The 18,287-nt window shown below is 40.1% G+C and overlaps 2 protein-coding genes across 5 annotated transcripts in view; one reads left to right on the top strand and one right to left on the bottom strand.

Annotated features, from left to right (window-relative positions):
* Positions 1-18,287, top strand: part of LOC130922881 (dual specificity phosphatase 29-like) — a 112,515-nt gene that overhangs the window by 41,178 nt on the left and 53,050 nt on the right. The window lies entirely within an intron of this gene.
* LOC130922882 (uncharacterized) lies at positions 405-15,581 on the bottom strand. 3 transcript variants are annotated; one of them, XM_057848117.1, is made up of 5 exons: positions 14,375-15,581; positions 13,051-13,174; positions 12,816-12,938; positions 12,555-12,635; positions 405-1,113 (listed from the first exon to the last, which is right to left on the bottom strand). In XM_057848117.1, exons 2-5 carry the CDS (start codon positions 13,157-13,159, stop codon positions 995-997), a joined length of 432 nt encoding a protein of 143 aa, XP_057704100.1. In that variant the 5' UTR covers positions 13,160-13,174; positions 14,375-15,581; the 3' UTR covers positions 405-994. The 3 variants fall into 3 exon arrangements, 1 of the variants encoding a protein (XP_057704100.1); XR_009064604.1 differs by lacking the exon at positions 405-1,113 and adding exons at positions 8,635-11,099; positions 11,446-11,863 and having other exon boundaries at positions 13,051-15,581; XR_009064602.1 differs by lacking the exons at positions 405-1,113; positions 12,555-12,635 and having other exon boundaries at positions 12,807-12,938; positions 13,051-15,581.

Genomic DNA, 18,287 nt, shown 5'->3' with positions numbered 1-18,287 from the left:
ACTAGAACGTCTCTGTGGGATCCATTGTATGGACCTCCCTTTGTGACGGCGCTCCAGGAACTGCTGCTAAATGTCATACGGCTTGCTGAGCATGTCAATCTAGTGTTTTTACAATTGCACTGAGAAGGCACATACTGTACACCCTTAGGACTATATTTAAACTCCTCTGAAAATGCCACAAAATCAAAAAGAATTGACCTGGAAGAGCCATAAAATTACCAGGAAGTGACCTGGAAGAGCCATAAAATCAACAGCAAAGTGACCTGAACCTGTTATAAGATAAACAAGAAGTGTTTTAAAATTAACAATGTGACCTAACAGCAGAGCAGTAGTAAAATAAATTTCTAATTGGACTACATATACTAGTAGTTCATAGGCCAGCTGTACATATGGGTGCGTTTTTCTTGCTGAACTCTGCTTGCTCTGCCCAAGGGCATAGGTATGGTCTCATCATTAGTAGGGACGATATCACAGCATAACCTGCATGTCCACTTTTTGCTGGGGACGGAATATTAATATATATATATATTTTTTGAAACTTTGTTTATTGGTCACATAAGTCATGACATAAGTAACAAGATGTGAGCATTTTTTCCTTTTCCACCATATCAAAAGAACACAAAAAAAAAAAAATAATAAAAAATAAAAATAAAAATAAAAATAAAAAAAACCTCCACCCAGCCAAAACCCAAGGCACATATCTAAAAAAATTAAAAAACTATGATTATTTTCCCGTTTAAAGGGGAAAAAGGCACAGCTCAAGAAAAACTAATATTCCCAAAATATTTAGGGCAAAGTTCAAACATCCACACAAAAATGACAGTCTGTGCTTTTAACATATACCAAAAAAGGGTTCCAGACGTCCTCAAAGGACTCAGCCGATCCACCGAGTGTCAGTCTAATTTTTTCCAATTTGAGAAAATATAACATCTCCTTGAGCCAGTAGGCTTGCGTAGGTGGGACTGAAGACTTCCATCTTAACAAAATTAGCCTCCTAGCCAGCAAGGTTGAAAATGCTATAAAGTCCCCTTTCTGAGAAGGTAGAAAATGTGCTGCTGGAACCACACCGAACAGAGCAGTCAAGGCATTTGGAGCAATATCCATCCCGGTGATCTTTGATAGAACAGCAAAAATATCAGACCAATTTGCAGTTAAAGAACAACATAACCAAAACATGTGTACATAATCAGCTGGAGCCTGCTTACATCGATCACAAGTGGAGGAGACCGCATCAAACATTTTGGCTAGCCTAGCTTTGGTATAATGTGCTCTATGTAGGATCCTGCACTGGGTAAAACAGTGTTTAGCACAGATTGAGGATTTGTGCGTCCTACCCAAAATTTCTCTCCAGACCTCTTCAGGTATACTCATCTCCAAACCTGACTCCCATATCGCCCTAAGGGTGTTAAAGTGGAATCAGAGCTGATTTTGTAAATATTTGAATAGACTGTGGTAATTGCACCCTTTAGCGATGGCAAAGGTTTTAAAAAATTACCAAAAACGGAGGTAGCCGGGAGTATCGGGAAACTTGGCCAAAGTGAGCGAACATAACTGCAGATTTGAAGATATCTGAAAAAATGGCAGTTAGGTAATGAAAATTTTTCAGCCAGCTGTTGAAAGGAAGCAAAGGTTGAGTTCAGATATAAGTCCTTCAATGTTTCAATGCCCAGCCTAGACCACATAGTAAATGTGTTATCCAGTAGAGAAGGGGGGAAAGCATGATTAGGTGAAATTGGAGCATGAATGGAAGGCGCCTGTAGACCAAAATATGCTCTAAATTGGTTCCAAATTCTGAGACAGGAGAATACAACAAAATTTTGTGAATATGGAGAGGTAGATGATAAGAGCGGTGAAAACAATAGGGATTTCAATGTCACCGGTTTGACGGAGTTGGCTTCAACATCAAGCCACAATGGGGTGCTATCAGTACTCTCATAGCAGAGCCAATACGTCAAATTCTTAATATTAGCTGCCCAATAGTAGTACAAAATATTTGGAAGAGCCATCCCACCTAGTTCTTTGGGTCTTTGGAGTGTCTGATAGCGCAACCTGGGTTTCTTTTTATTCCATGTAAAATCCCTAATAAGAGTGTCCACAGATTTGAAAAAGGAAAGAGGAAGAAAAATCGGAATACACTGGAACAAATAAAGAAGTCGAGGGAGAATGTTCATTTTAACCGAATTTATCCGAGCTGGAACAGAGAGATTGAGCAAGGACCATCTTTCAAAGTCTTGTTTGAGCTGTACAAGCAGCGATTTAAAATTCATCTTACGAAGGTTGCTCAATGTGTCTGCCACATAAACTCCAAGATAAGCAAAACCTGATTTAGATACTCTAAATGGCAATGTTTCTAACGGATATACTTTGGCTAGCTGATTTACAGGAAATATTTCACTCTTTCCCAAATTCAGTTTATATCCTGAAATTCTACTAAAATCACTTAAAACAGTGAGTGCTGCAGGAATGGAACGAGATAGGTCAGACAAAAATAACAAAAGATCATCAGCATATAATCCAACTTTCAGCTCCACACCATGTCGCACTATACCACATAGGTCAGGGTGACATTTCAGTGCAGCCGAAAGAGGTTCCATGGCCACCGCAAACAACAATGGGCTCAAAGGACAGCCCTGCCTGGTAGATCGAGATAAGTGAAAATATTCGGAATTAGTATTATTAGTTCTAACTAACGCTTGTGGAGACGAGTACAGAAGCCAAGATACAAATTTCGTTCCAAACCCAAATTTCCCCAAACAAAAAAATAAATAATCCCATTCCACTCGGTCAAAGGCCTTCTCAGCATCTAGGGCCAACAAGGCCTCCGACCGGGCTTCAGTTGAGTGGTTATACACAACGTTGAAAACCCTTCTAAGATTGAAAAAAGAGTGTCTATCACGAATAAAACCAGTCTGGTCTTGAGAAATAATCAATGGTAGTACTCACTCTAAATGAAGAGCCAACAATTTAGACAAAAGTTTAAAATCTACATTCAACAAACTGAGAGGGCGATAAGAGCTGCATTTTAATGGGTCTTTACCCTTCTTGAGAATCAGAGAAATACATGCCTGATTCAGCGTTTGAGGGAGAACGCCAAGCTCAAAGGCCTCTGTAAACACCTCCAACAAATAAGGAGCTAATGGCTTCCAAAACGTTTTATAGAATTCACTCGGAAAACCATCCAAACCCGGGCTTCTGCCGGTCTGTAAGGATTAAAGATACACGATAATATCGGTTACCGATAATTATCGGCCGATAATGGCAATTATGACGTCACACAGATAATACAGATTTTTTAAAAAATCAACCGATAATGCAATCCGATAATTATATACTTGATTTAGCCTCCAAATGTGCGCAACCAAGCAGTTTTCTTCACTTCTCCACTGCCGCCTGCTCAACCCCTCCCCTCTCTGAAGCCCCTGTGGGAGGAGGGGTTTAGGAGTACGGCGTCATAGAGGAGGCGGTGTTACACATCAGTGTTGAGGCGCTCTCACTAGCGTGCGTTGCGTTTCCCGTGTGTGAAATGAAATAAACGACACTCTCGCCATCTACAAAACCGTTCCACGAGGCGTAAAGAAAGCGTCCTCATTGAACACCACTAGCACTAACCCAGCAGCCATTTAAAACTGCATCACAATGATTTTTGGAACGAATACGAGGCTGCTGCTAGCGCGAATGCTAAAGCTATTGTAAACACAAATAAACTATAAAGGAAGCTACGGGGCTTGTGACGATACAGAGACGCTGCGGTCCTCCCGGAGTCGGGTTGTTTGGGAATGCAGCCCAAAGCGGCCAGTAGCCGTCTTCCGACGGAGCCTGCCGGTCCGACAGGCCGCCGCCGCCTCGCCCTAGGCGGGCAGAGCATGAGAGCAGAGCCATGCACCGAATGCGCCGCAGCGAGCCGGCCGGGGCGGGCGGATATCCGGTACGAACTTAGCTGCCGCCGCCACTCCGGTTCAAGACAGATGCCTGGGGCGGGTGCTAATTTGGCAGCTGGGCGGACTGAAGGGCACAGGCGGGAGGAAATTCCCGAAGTGACCCGATAGCCAAACCCCTGGATGAAAAAATAATGCAGTTTATACGACCACGATTCTTCGTGAAAGACATGCCGATCACATCAGTTTTACCACGGACATTTACACAAGTGATGACAGCAAAGCATGTTTATCATGACGGCACAGTGGTTAGTTGATAATTGTAACGTGCACCAAACCACACAAAGAAGTCATCCAGTCAGTAATGCATTCAGTACGCTTTAAATTTATGACGTCTTAATCAGATCATTCTTCTTAAATCTAGTCAAATAATTTTCCCCATCTTGTTTGAGTGTTGAAGACTAGTTAACAGATGAATTCGCCAGATAATTCCACTTACTTGAACTAAATATTGCCATTTGTTCTTAAGCCCAAACATCTAAAAAAAATATGGTCATTTTTCACCTAAATCAAGAAAAAATTGCTTTCAAATAATGTTTTGAACCATACATATTCTTGAATAAAGAACATTTCTGACAAGTTTTTTTTTTTTTTTTTTTTTTTTCTTTTTTTTAGGATTATGTATAATAATTTATTGCTTAAAATAAGGCTGTTAAGCTTATTTTCAGCTGGCCATTTTTCTTCAAGAAATCTGAGTGAAATATACTTGAAGTGCTGGCAGTTAATATAACTTATTTCCAATAGATTTACCCTGAAAACAAGGGAATTTAACTAGTTTTAAGGAGTTGTGTTTTTGCTGTGTCGTAATGTTATACTTTAGGAATGGCTTACTTTTAAAGCCATTTTTGTGCAACTTATGTATTTACTCTGTAAGTAATTGTTGCCAAAAGTTTACCATTACACAATGTCAGACAAATGGTCTTTATTTAGATGTTGGAATTTACTACTTGTTCACATTTGATGTTGGGAAAAAAAAAAGAGCAATATTATTTTTGCACAGTAATATTTTCTCTTGTGTATACTTTAAAATTTTACATGAATCTTTTAATAAAATTATCCGCTTGACATTATCGGTTATCGGTTGGAACGAGGAGGAAATTATCGGTTATCGGTATCGGCTGAAAAATGCATTATCGTGCATCACTAGTAAGGATTTAACTGCCTTTTCGAGTTCAGGTCCAGTAATAGGGCGTTCTAGCTCCTCTCTCAAGGTTTGATTTAGGACGGGTAGCGGTATTTTGCTAAAAAAATGGTTCTAATTGTTCAGGCCCAAAGGAGTTATCCGACGTATACAGTAATTTATAAAAGTCTAAAAATGTTCTGTTTATTTCTAAGGGATCTGACGTAATGCCTGAGTCAGTCTCCACTCGTGAAATTAGCTGGGAGGATGATCTTTGACGTAGCTGGTGAGCCAAAAGCTTACCAGCTTTATCTCCCTGTTCATAAAATTTTGACCTTGAGAGAAGTAAGAGCCTAGTAGTTTGTTGAGAAATAATGGACTCGTACTCTGCTTGAAGAGCCATCCGCTCTCTATAAGTCTCAGGCAATTTAGAAACAGCATACTGAGCGTCCAGCGCTGCTATATTCTGAGAAAGTTTGGTCAATTTTGTCATGATTGTTCTCTTTTGATGTACTTCATATGAAATTATTTCCCCCCTCATAAATGCCTTCATTGATTTCCATAGTACCGCAGCTGAAATACCTGAAGTTCTTTTAACATGAAAATAAAAATCTAATCGCTCTGTCATACGGTCAACAAAATTCTTGTCTAATAGGAGTTGGGTATTAAGACGCCAAGGTGGCCGTGTATTTATGAACTTGCGAAAGTATATCTTCATGGAGACTAAGGCATGGTCAGAAAGAATTATTGAGTCATATTTACAGCCAGAAGTAGCAGTAAGTAAACAGTTATCTATTAAAAAGAAATTGATCCAAGTGAAAGTTCGATGCACGTGTGAAAAAAAGGAGTATTCCTTTTTATCTGGATTAAAAAAGCGCCACGGATCAGAGGACATCAAACTCGTTCATAAAGGCTCCAATTGTTTTGGCTGATTTTGATTGTGGTACTGAGGTCAAAGAGGAGCGATCCAATGAGGGATCTAGCCAGCAATTAAAATCGCCGCCAAGAATTAATTTATATTGTGCCAAATCTGGTAACATTGAAAAAATCCGTTTAAAGAAACCCTCATCATCCCAATTTGGGGCATATATGTTTGCAAAGACAACCTTCACCTCATAAATATGGCCTAAAACAATAATGAACCTACCGGTAGAGTCCGAAATGGTCTTAATATGAACAAAAGGAATGCTTTTATGTAGGAGTACTGCCACCCCTCTTGCTCTACTGGTAAAGGAGGAGAGAAATATCTGGCCTACCCAGCTTCGTCTTAATCTAAAGGCGTCTGTATTTTTAAGATGAGTCTCCTGCAAATAAGCAACATGAGCATTAAGTTGAGATAAATGAAGTAAAATCTTACTTCGTTTAATAGGGTTGTTCAAGCCTTTACAATTCCAGCTCACAAATTTGACAACTCCACCTAGTTGAGCATTGGCCATCGCAAAGAACAAGTAAAATTGGAAAAGAGTACACCTGATAAGGCCAGTAATGGATAAACTTGACCATATGCATACAAAGAGAGATATGTGCCACCCTCCCCATGTTGAACAGCCCAACTCATCCTGGGCTTCAACCCCAATATAACCCATTGAAAAACAACAAAAGTAACAAAACCAAAAACAAAACTCACTCTTAGGAGAAGCATCCCAAAAGGGGAGCATGCTATCTTACCTAATGACATACTAAACTCTGTCATAACTTAACAAACTACCGTTCCTTTTAACAGCCTGGGGAATGCTAACATGAATTGTCCATCCACATTACAGCGCTAATATTAAACACACAATGCTCAAGAAAAAAATTAAAATAAAAAATAGTAGAGCTACACTGTGCTAAGACCATGTAGGGTAAAGCCTGAGTTATACTTCCGCGTCAGACCTACGCCGTCAAGGAAGAATCGAGTTACGACCCTACGCCGTAGCCTGACGCGCACCTCTCGATTTTTGTAACCTTCGCGTCGCGTAGACGCGTATGACGTAGCGAAAACGGACTGTGATTGGTCCGCTCAGACTGTTGTTTCCGGTTTACCGCGAAAACACCGCCATTGTACAATAGAATCAAACATTGTTTTCTACACGCAAAAATGGACCAAGCTGATGGGAGTATCATCGAAGAGCAAGTCTCGTCAAGAAATTATTATTGTGATTGCCAAATGGCAAGGTCGGCGATCGAAAAAATAAATAAATGGAAGAACCACCGAAACGTGGGTGGTCGGAATCGAGTGGCCACACGAAGCGGTGACCCAGTCGGCCAAAAACTGCCAACTTTTTATCACTTTATGTCGTATTTTTGGTTGGTGCACTTCATCATTTACTGTGTACATATGTTTGCTGTGAGTCTGTGACTTATTTACGTGTCACACTTCAAGTATATAAAGAATAAAGCACAGATTTGGTGTCAAGAGTTATTTTGATCTTTAATTTTCAATAACAGACAGTTCACACACACGATACATCATCACTGATTGAGAGTGCCTTGGTGCTTTTTATGATAACCTTAAAATCAAGCCTCCCAACGCAGTTTGGGAAGTTCCCTAGACACCAGAAATCTGCTATGGCTTCCCACTGGCTGGTTGTAGGACACGGCAAACAAATCGGGCTGGAGGGCTTTGCAGACCTTGAACGCAGTGCTCGACACCAGTTTGAAGCTAGCCGCCACAGCTAGCGGTCTCCACCTGAGTCTAAAACTCTGTGCGGCATCAAAAGTCGGCCAGACCGCCTCGAAACCGTCTTCTGCGTCGCCTGCCCCTCAACATTTGTATGTTCAATATTTATTCAGTATTGATGAGCAGAATATTTACTTTCAAGAGTTCCATATTGCATTGTTTATTTTTCTCCGACTAGCGGAAGTAAACAAGCATGCCCCAAAACCGTACAAACATAACGCCACATCCCTCTAGTGGCTTGGCGGTGAATTACAGAGCAACGCGTTCCCTCACCGCAGAACTATCGAATGTCGAATGACGCCGTAGTCGCTACGCCGTCACCGCAACGCGGGAGTATAACTCAGGCTTAACACTGCCCATGGTCATACTAGGCTGTATTGGCTGAGCGAAAATTGTGTTAGTTCGTTCCACTAAAGTGGATCTACATAACCTCTGCATTGTAATTTACATACGTTGCTAATTAGTACCAAAAAAAAAAGTGCTACTCACGGTTTCCAGTCATTTTTTAGTAATTAGCGTTTTTGTGTCGGTCGGTCTTTTTTTCCCCCGTGGCGCAGTGATATTGATACGGCGGAGTCGTATCGTCAGTGTGTGAAGCCATTTTAGGTCACGTGCACCAATAGGAGACGAGGACTGTTGCTATGGGTTTGGAAAACAAACAACATGGCGGCGACCGTGTCAAACTACGACACGAGCGAAGATGAACAAAAGATAAGAAAACCGCATTCGAAATTTGGTCAAAAGGCATCGAAACGATGCTATATGCATCTCTCAACTGTCCAAGGGCGAAAAAGGGCAGGAATTTGGAAAAAAGGTGCAGAGCCGTGTGGTTGCGTCAGACAATGGCTTTCTCCCCAGGCTCCGTCGAAGGATATTGCTGAAAATGCGTCGACTGGGATTTTTAACGACATTCACTACAGGTAAGCCACACGCACGCCTTTGCTACAAGGTTAATTGTTATTAACCTATGCTCACAAAAATCTTATTTAAACTAGTGTTGTAACGATACCATTTTTTAGCCCAGATATCAATACCACTTTGTTATAAAATGTATGTACAGTGTATAGAAAGTGAATCCAGTAGAACTTTTTATTGCATACCTGTTATGAGTGACAATGATTAAATAAACCTTTTGGCTCAAGAACATCAAGCTGTAGTCAATAAAAGCCCTGATACTGACGTGGCAGTGATTGCTGTAAGTCTGCAGATAGATTTACAGTGTAAATTGCATTTTTTCACAGGAGGAGGCAACAGAACGAGGACTGACATCTCTGAGGTCTCTGCAGCTCCTGGCACTAGTGTGTGTTTAGCACTCATTGGCATCCATACATTCACAGGTTGTGACTCTGCTTGTGCCTTTCATGGCAAAGGGGGGAAAAAAAATTCTTTTGCACGTCATAAAAAAAAAAAAAAAGAGTACCTGACTGGGTTTGCAAAGCTGGGCAGCAGTTTTAAACTTGACCTACAAACATTTAACACGTTGTGGAAATACGTGTGCCACCTGTTTGGCCAGTTATATGCCAAAAATGATGCCAAATGCAGATTTTTCTGTATGGCCTCGTCAATCTTGCCAGAACATTCTATTCCCCCAAAAACTGATGCTCTGTACCAACATTGCAGGACAGCAAACTATCAAGAAGCAATTATGAAACGTCTGACAGGTAAAATGTGTGCCCCTTCACCCATTGGGAATGGGTGGGACATTGAGGATGGGCAGTTGGCAGTGACATGGATGACTAAAAATCCTGCCCCTGATACTGTTTTGCAAGTAGTCAACTGTAGTTGAAAGGCAACCAATTGTGACACGGGAAGATGTTCCTATATGTCTGCAAAACTTTCTTGTACTGATTTATATAGGTGCCAAGCATGCGAGAATGTTTCCAAAGAAACAGAAGACACTTGGATGGGCTGATGACTTTGATGAAAGCGATTTTGAGGAGTAATGTTGTCATGTACAGTTTTACTATTTTTTATTTCTCTCAATATATTTTTTAAATTCGTTTTTCAATATTTGTATGTGTATTTTTATAGTATGAGACACTTCCATGTTTAAATAAATGTTGTGTACCAACAGTACCATACTTGAATGATTCCAACCTTTTGTGTATATACAGTGTGATTAAAAAAGGCTGTGCCAAAATCATAATGCCAAGTCAAAAACAGAAAACATTTTTAAAAAAAAACTCTACCTTGGACAGTGGTAGGAAGTAACTATGTTCAATTTCATGTTTTCATAGTATTCAAATATGGCCATCACCAGCAGCATGGACAACATCCAAGTTGACATGAGAATTCCTCCCTCCCGCGTTGATATAGTCTGTTATTCGATCTTTCATGTCATCAATATTTGCTGGAAGTGGTGGAACATACACTTAGTGTATAACATACGTTATGTGCCAAAGATGGATAATGAACTTTGTCTTTAACATACCAACACGTCCAGCAAGTACTGATGATGTGAAATATCGAACAACAGTTGCAATCAAGACAATAACTGCGACATGCACAAGTTTGAGAGGAATTCTCATCGTGGCTTGATTTTGTCCGTGCTGCTGGGTGTGCTCACATTTGAGCACTTGTGAAACATGAAATAAAACTTGGAAGTTATCTTCAACACGTGTCCATCACTTCTTTTGTGATGTCTTTTATTTTTTAAGTATCACCTTATGATTTTGGCACATTATTTTTTGATCACCCTATAATTTTTTGCCTTATTTCATTTTTGCCATGATTCACATTTAGGAGGGTGTGGTAGCAATTTGGTTGATTTTCAGCCATTTATGATCATGGTGTGCATTTTTTATTTTATATATTTCATTGCATAGTAGGTTGTGATATTTTTAATATATGATACATAAACCTTTAGCTTAATTCAATATATATTTCATTGTGCTGGGTGCAAATCATTAATGTTGAAGTGTTTCCTTCAAGAAATTAGCTACATTTGCATTTGATTTCATTTCATTTGATTTCATTTACATGAATTCACCTATGTGTATACAAAGGCACCAATACTTGTTTCAAATGTTTGGTAGATGTGTTTATGACATTTGATAAAGATTTTGTGTTGCCAGAATTAATATAACACTTAAAACAAGCAAAAACAGCAACACTAGATCTGTATTTTTGTGTATTCACATCAAGATACATTTCTGGCTGGTGACTAAGTTAGAAGGGTATTGGCTTAGAAAAAAATGCATTGAACGCATAGATCCAGCGTAGTGGAATGAAATCCATTTTCTAAGCACTTTTTCCATGGTCCCAATAAAGCCATATTTCCACAAGCTTGTCCATTCGTAGCAGATCCTGGTCAACTCTAATCTTTTAATGGACGACGGTCCCACAGAAGAAGTTGTAGCTGTCAGTGAAGGGTGTTTCAGTTCTGAAAAAACACGCACACACACATAAACCATGTGTGAACTGTTTCATCCATATCATATTTACATAATCTTCCAATCCAAATGATCTAGGCTTGTCTATTCTGCCATTTTTTCCTGAATAATATTATCAAATAGGTTTTTGGAACTACAGTTAAACAAACTAAATACTATGAAAAACCTATGTTATTTGTCAATCTAAACTTTTTGCTCAAAGTTAACAATCTAACATCATAATAATGACCGCTACAGCCCAGAACTCACATTGCAAGTCTTAACTTCATATGTGATCTGACCAGAAGCCCCCAACTCCCATAGTTATTCACAACAAAAGGCGTGTGTGTGGCTTACCTGGAGTCAATGTCGTTAAAAATCCCAGTCGACGCATTTTCAGCAAGATCCTTCGACGGAGCCTGGAGAGAAAGCCATTGTCTGACGTAGCCACGAAGGCTTAGCAAGTTGCATGCCGTTTCGGCCAAATTCCTGCCCTTTTTCGCCCTTGGACAGATGAGAGATGCATATAGCATCGTTTCCATGCCTTTTGACTACATTTCGAATGCGGTTTTCTTATCTTTTGTTCATCTTCGCTCGTGTCGTAGCTTGACATGGTCGCCGCCATGTTGTTTGTTTTCCAAACCCATAGCAACAATCCTCGTCTCCTATTGGTGCACGTGACCTAAAATGGCTTCACACACTGACGATGCGACTCCGCCGTATCCAGGGGCGTGTCTAGGATTTTTTTCTTGGGGGGGCCAAACAGGGTCACAATCTGTAGAGGGGTGGCATATATTACTGTAGGGGTGTAACGATACAAAAAAAGTCACGATTACCTCGGTTTTGGGGTCACAATTCGTTTCAGTAAAGTACAGGAATAACATGTTAAACCATTTGCTTGCTCAGCATGTTGTTTATTAAAACAAAACTCACATGATCACAGTAGCACAAATCAAGGATTTGCTTCCTCATGAATGATTAAAATCCTTACCTAATCACCCCAATCATGAATGAATACCCTCTTGAATATTACTGCAAATGTAGTGGCAGCATGCAATCATGGCCTATGTAAACTGACTGCAGGCCAGCGTTCAATACAGCACTGTATTGAACCTAACATTCAATTGCGAGCGGTTTGGTAAATATACATGTACTTTTACACCCCTACTGTATTGACATAAAATGGTTTAAAGTTTTCAATGACAGCTTCTGATTTTTGGTGATGACAATAATAACCAGTAAACTAGATTACAAGTAATGACTTCATCAGGGCCGGCCCAGGCCATTTGGGGGCCCTTAGCAAAATAATGCCAAGGGGCCCATATTTTTGGCCCACCATTTCATCACAGTGTACTGTGAAACCCATACATGCAATCCAACCCATACGTCCATATTTTGTGTATTAATCAGATTTTGTTACACTGCATACTTCAAACTTCTCACCCCAAATGATTGTCAGTACTTACAGTAGATGGCGCAAAACCTTTTTCTGGGATACATCCTCAGGTATGGCCGTGTTGGTCCATCGGTTGGGCACCGTGATATATCTAGGAAAAAAATATATATATTTTTTTTAATTACTGAACGTTTTTATGCAATGATAATAAATTGTAAGTGTTGTTGTGACCTAATCCTGGGTCAGCAATTAAATAATGCACCCAACTGCTTTATCCATATTTTTTGTACAAGTTTTCCTTAATCTTCAAACAAAACTAGAAGTTAAATACCTGATGACTGGGACGATGTGGGGAGCGGAGAATGTGGAGCCTCGTCTGTGTCGCTGCCACTTTCACATATAGACGCTTGTGGATCCTCATCTGAATGGCTGTCACCCTCACTGATGAGAATCTCTGACCACACAAAGAAATATTCAATTAATGCATAAACATAAGGAATATATTTCAACTTGTTGTCTTACAGATAAGTACACATTTAGAACTATTAATTTTATGATATATTTACCTGCTGAATGCTGTCCTGAAGAGGACGCTGTAGCCCCACTGTCTCCAGCAGCTGATCTTTTTTTCTTCTTGACAATAAAGAATGTCTCAATGTTTTGAGATCTCTTCATTGTTCTTTCCCTAATCTGCCCGAGAAAATGAGGCCATAATGCTCAGGCATTTATGTGTCATGTTGAAAAAAACTAAAATCACAGCAAACGCAAACAAACTCAAGTGAAAATTACCCCAACCAAGAAAAAGGCAAAAAGAAAAAGGAAAAAAACTACCAAGTTCTAATCACTTAAATTCTTTCAAACGATTTGAGCTAGTGTTGCTAACATTAGCTTCTTAACTTCAGCTACACAAACGTTACCCAACCACCTGTGACATGCCTATACATTAAACACTAACATTCACATTTTTTTCACAGTTTGGACATTCTCACTTACCTCAATTATGAATGGTGTTTAACCACCGTCGTGGTAGTAGTGTTCTCAAGAACAATATAAACACCAAATTGTCCAACTTGGTCTGTTGTGAATGCATGATATTGACGTTCCTGTGCATCCTATTCGCCTAAAGTCACGTGAATGAGGAAAAAGTATTTGATTGGCTGCTTCCTCCTCGACGCCGAACTCAGTCGCAGAAAGTTCAACCAAACCATCTCCTTGGCGGTGCGTTAAATTTGACGAGCTACAGTCAATTTGGCGTCATCGCATCGCCCCGACGCGACATGCGTGACACGTTCACATTGACTTTCATGGGAACCCGCGGCGCGACAAGCAAATTAAGCGGCCGGTGTGAACGTAGCTTTACTGAGGTGGTGGTTGGTTGGGGGGGCACTTAGGGTGGCCAACCAAATTTCAGGGGTGGCAAATGCCACCCCCGGCCACCCTTGTGGCCACGCCTATGGCTGTATCAATATCACTGCGCCACGGGGAAAAAAAAGACCGACACAAAAAAGCAAATTACTAAAAAATGACTGGAAACCGTGAATAGAACTTTTTTTTTGGTACTAGTTAGCAACGTATGTATATTATAATGCAGCGGTCATGTAGATCCATTTCAGTGGAACGAAATCTATTTTCTAAGCACTATTTCCATGGTGCCAATACAGCATATACAGGAAGTGAACGATGCCGAGGATCCACAGCATTCGAGGGCAACACCGAATAATACATTCATAACAATAATAATAAAATTGAGAAAAAAGACAAAAACAAAACAGAAGTCTGGGCACGTTCCCAACATTAATATAGGGCCCGATTACATCAGGACATGATCGGAGACAAAAAAAAACAAAAAAGGCCGATCATCCTCAGTATTTCAGTGTCAGAGCAACGTACCTTGTAGGAACAGAATCGCAGAAATTACTTATCTCGAGTCTGAGGTCTCTCCACAGTAGCATCCGGATGAGAGGGAGAGAAACAAACAAAAAAACAGCTGGTGAGAGAATCCAGCCTCCTCCAAGATGCTCAAAAAGTCAAAATTGCTCCAAAATAATTCCAGATTAAGGGGCAGCGTCTGGACAGGGTAAAAAAAAAAGGCGAGGAGAAAAAATAAGAAAAGAAGTCAAGTTCCCTCTTGATCCTGGGATTTGAAGAGAGTTTTGTTGACGAATTCCAAAGCCTTGTTCGGGTCTTCGAATCGATGAGTTGGACCATTAGGGATTGTAATGTGTAGCGTGGCCGGGTATCGGCGTCCAAATCTCACATTAGCACACGAGAGCTTCACCTTAGCAAATGCAGCCCTCTGTTTTGCTACAGTAGGGGTGAAGTCTTGAAAAATATGGAGCCTCTTCCCATTGTGCAGCAATGGTGATGCTTCTCCCGCCCGACGCAAAATTGTGCTCTTTTCCTGGAACATGTGGATCCTAATGATCATCGGTCGCAGAGGTTCGCCATCCTTCGGTTTAACACGCAGCGTGCTGTGTGCCCAGTCAAGCTCGGGTTCGTTCTCGAGGCTTAGCATGTCGCCCAAGAGCTTAGCAACAAACTTAGTAGGGTTGGAACCCTCAGCACCTTCAGCTAAGCCCACAAATCTAATATTATTTCGTCTTGAACGGGCTTCCAGGTCTTCACATTTCGCGTTTAAGGACACCACCGTTTCCGACAGCTTATCCACCTCAGCCCGTAGGCTAGCCAGCTGAGTTCCGTGCTCGTTAGCCGCACGCTCAAGGTCCGAAATAGTTTCTTTCTGAGCCTCGATCGTCGTAACTACGGGCTTCAGAGCTTGTGCCACTTCTGTTTTAACAGACTCAGAAATTATTGTCTCGAATTTTGTTACAATTTCCGTTCGAAGTTCATCCATCATGCCTTTGATGCCACGTAGCATATCGTCGTTTGCCGCCGGTGTTCTGACAAAATTTGCCGTTCGTTGCTTACCACGGCCACTTTTCGATGGGTCAGTTCTCTGTCGGAGGCTCGCCATTTCCACAACCGCCGATCTCAAAATACACAGCAGCACAGTGTGTGCTAAATTCCAGCAGCGGACAGTTTCACGAGTTTGAATAGTGGCATTAAATATAGCATTCCCACGGAGCGCCTGCGACACACGTCCTACATGGCGCGCCTCCAAGGGGGACGGAATATTAATATGATCAAACAGATTGGGTGAACGGGGTCAGGGCTACATTTCTCGCGAATATGAACCTGATTATTTGATAGCCTATATTATCAATGCAAAATAAATCTGTATCGACTTGTACTAACTTTCATTTGTATTGGTTCTGGTGATACACCGTTCAATTAAAACCTTTGTTTTCAAAAACTACTAAAGAAACATTTTTGAAAACTTCCAGAATAAATATCTGGATTATATAAGCTAATTTCAATTGCAATATTTGAACACAAATTATATTAATATACGCTAATTTTCAGACTATAAACTGCTACTTTTTGTCCTTCATTTTGAATTCTGCGGCTTATAGTCCAGAGCAGCGTATTTCTTGATTTATTTGGGTTAATAGGTAACACTTTATTTGACAGCGGCGTCATAAGACTGTCATGATTATGACATTAAACTATCGTTGGCATTACTGAATGCTTAAGAGTAAGACACATGTCATGAAGTGTCATCTGGCAAATTATGCCACTAACTTCATTTATTTATGTCCGCTTGGATCTTTTACATTCATTCAAAAGGGAGATTATTTGCCGAATAAAACTGAATGACATGTTATAAGCATTCATAAATGCTTATGACAGTGTGACATCATAATTATTATTGGTTAATGGCAATCTTCTGGCGCCACTGTCAAATAAAGTGTTAACAAATACCATAACTAGCAATTAATGAAACAACTGGAACAGTAACTGAAGAAATGATTAACAAAGAACATAATTTTTCAATTGTTATTTACATCTGTAGCACTGCAATGAATGCTTGGAGGCATGTTGGACAACAACAGATTTGACAGCAGAGGTTGACTGCCCCCCCCCCCCCCCAAGGGAGCAGTGATGGCCAAATGAAGCTTCTTGAAGCAATGGTGGTTCATTTGTTTTTAAGACAGTCGTATGATGGCGCTGTTAAAAAACGTGTTACCGGTTTATATCTTATGGTGTAAATATCCCATCCCATCCCATACAGCTGCGGCTTATATTCCAGTAGGGCTTATCTATGAGCAAATGTCGTTTTGGTGTCAAATTTGAAGAGTGGCGGCTTATAGTCAGGTGCGCTTTGTAGTGTGAACATTACGAAATAATATATAGAAATAGAAATAAAATCTTGTTATCATCTCTTAAGTATCCAGGATTGCAAAAAAATGGACATTTGTCTTAATACAACTCAAAATTGTCTGTCTAAATAAATTAAATATAACAAAACAAAATGGAGCCTTCCTTCAGGTAAAACACAACTGCTTTTGTCCACAAGCACAGCCAAACTCAGCAAAAAATGAATAATAATACCACATGAATAAAAAAGAAAAAAAGAAAACTGGGGAGAAGGGGGGTTAACTTTGGTTCACCCCATTTCTTACAGTTTAATTAACGTTAACAGTAGAAAAGTAGGATATCTCTCTCAAAGCATCTTCCTCCCCAAGTTTGAGATATTCGCACAGATTAATGTTATGCTAATGTTATGCTCTGATGCCGGTTAGACTTTCAGTAGCAAAATTAGTGGTTTTTTCCCCACCTCCACAACAGTGACTTCTTGCGGAAAAAGACTTCTAATATCCCTCGTCTCTGAAGGGGCGGAGGAGGTGTGTGTATGTGTGTGTGTGTGGGGGGGGTCAATTCATAAGCCAATCAAACATGCGTTTGAGGGGAAAAAATGGACTGGCACATTCAGCAACTGAAAAGGGGTCAACGTCAGTCTGAACATAATGAAAGTACTGCAATTCACTTAATAATGGTAGGGTCAATTCGATGCTTACAACATATGGGAAGACAATTGAAATTTATTTATGTAACTGAAGTCTTTATTTAATGCAAATAAGGTTGCTTAAGAGTTGGTGGGGACAATTTGAGCATCCTGAAAAGTTGTGTTATGTCTCTACCATCCCCACGCAAACGTACGCCTTGGGTGAAACACTACTGCTTTTGTCCACAAGTACAGATAAAAGCAACAAAAAATAAAAACCTTATACCTCTACTGTGATTAATGTATGATTATCTGAAAAAAAATGTCTGCATATGTTGCGAATAAAAATATTTGTAAATAAATAATGTAGAAAATAAATACATTTTAAATAAATGCAAGTCATCAGCCAATCAAACATGCGCTTGAGGGAAAAAATGGACCGGCACATTCAGCAAGTGAAAAGGGGTAAATGGAAGACTGAACATAATGGAAATAGTTCACTTCATAACGGTAAGGTCAATTCTTTCCTTACAACATATGGGAAGACAATCTAAATTACATATATAACTGAAGTCATTATATGATGCAAATAAGGTTGCCTGAAAGTTGCTGGGAAATATTTGAGCATCCTGAAAAGACCTCTACGCCCTTGCTTCTGACTGACCAACCAATCAGAGATATCGGGCCCAGCGTGCTTGTCCTGTAAGGGCAAAATTCATGTACAGTATCTCAATTTCATACACAAGACAAAATGTGTCAGTTGTGCTATTAACAGAAATAGGTCTGAACTAGTATTGTTTTCGTCAACAATGACGATCACGAAAATATTTCGTTGACGAACAATTTTTTACATGATGATGAAGTGACGATGATGAGCTGAAAACGTGGCTTGGAAGACTAGAACATAACGAGACGAATGCCAGATGTCGTCTGACGAGACGACAACATCACGATAAT

Source organism: Corythoichthys intestinalis, chromosome 10, assembly GCF_030265065.1.
Source record: "Corythoichthys intestinalis isolate RoL2023-P3 chromosome 10, ASM3026506v1, whole genome shotgun sequence".
In the NCBI taxonomy this organism is placed as follows: domain Eukaryota; kingdom Metazoa; phylum Chordata; class Actinopteri; order Syngnathiformes; family Syngnathidae; genus Corythoichthys; species Corythoichthys intestinalis.
This window is presented reverse-complemented; position numbering and strand designations above follow the sequence as displayed.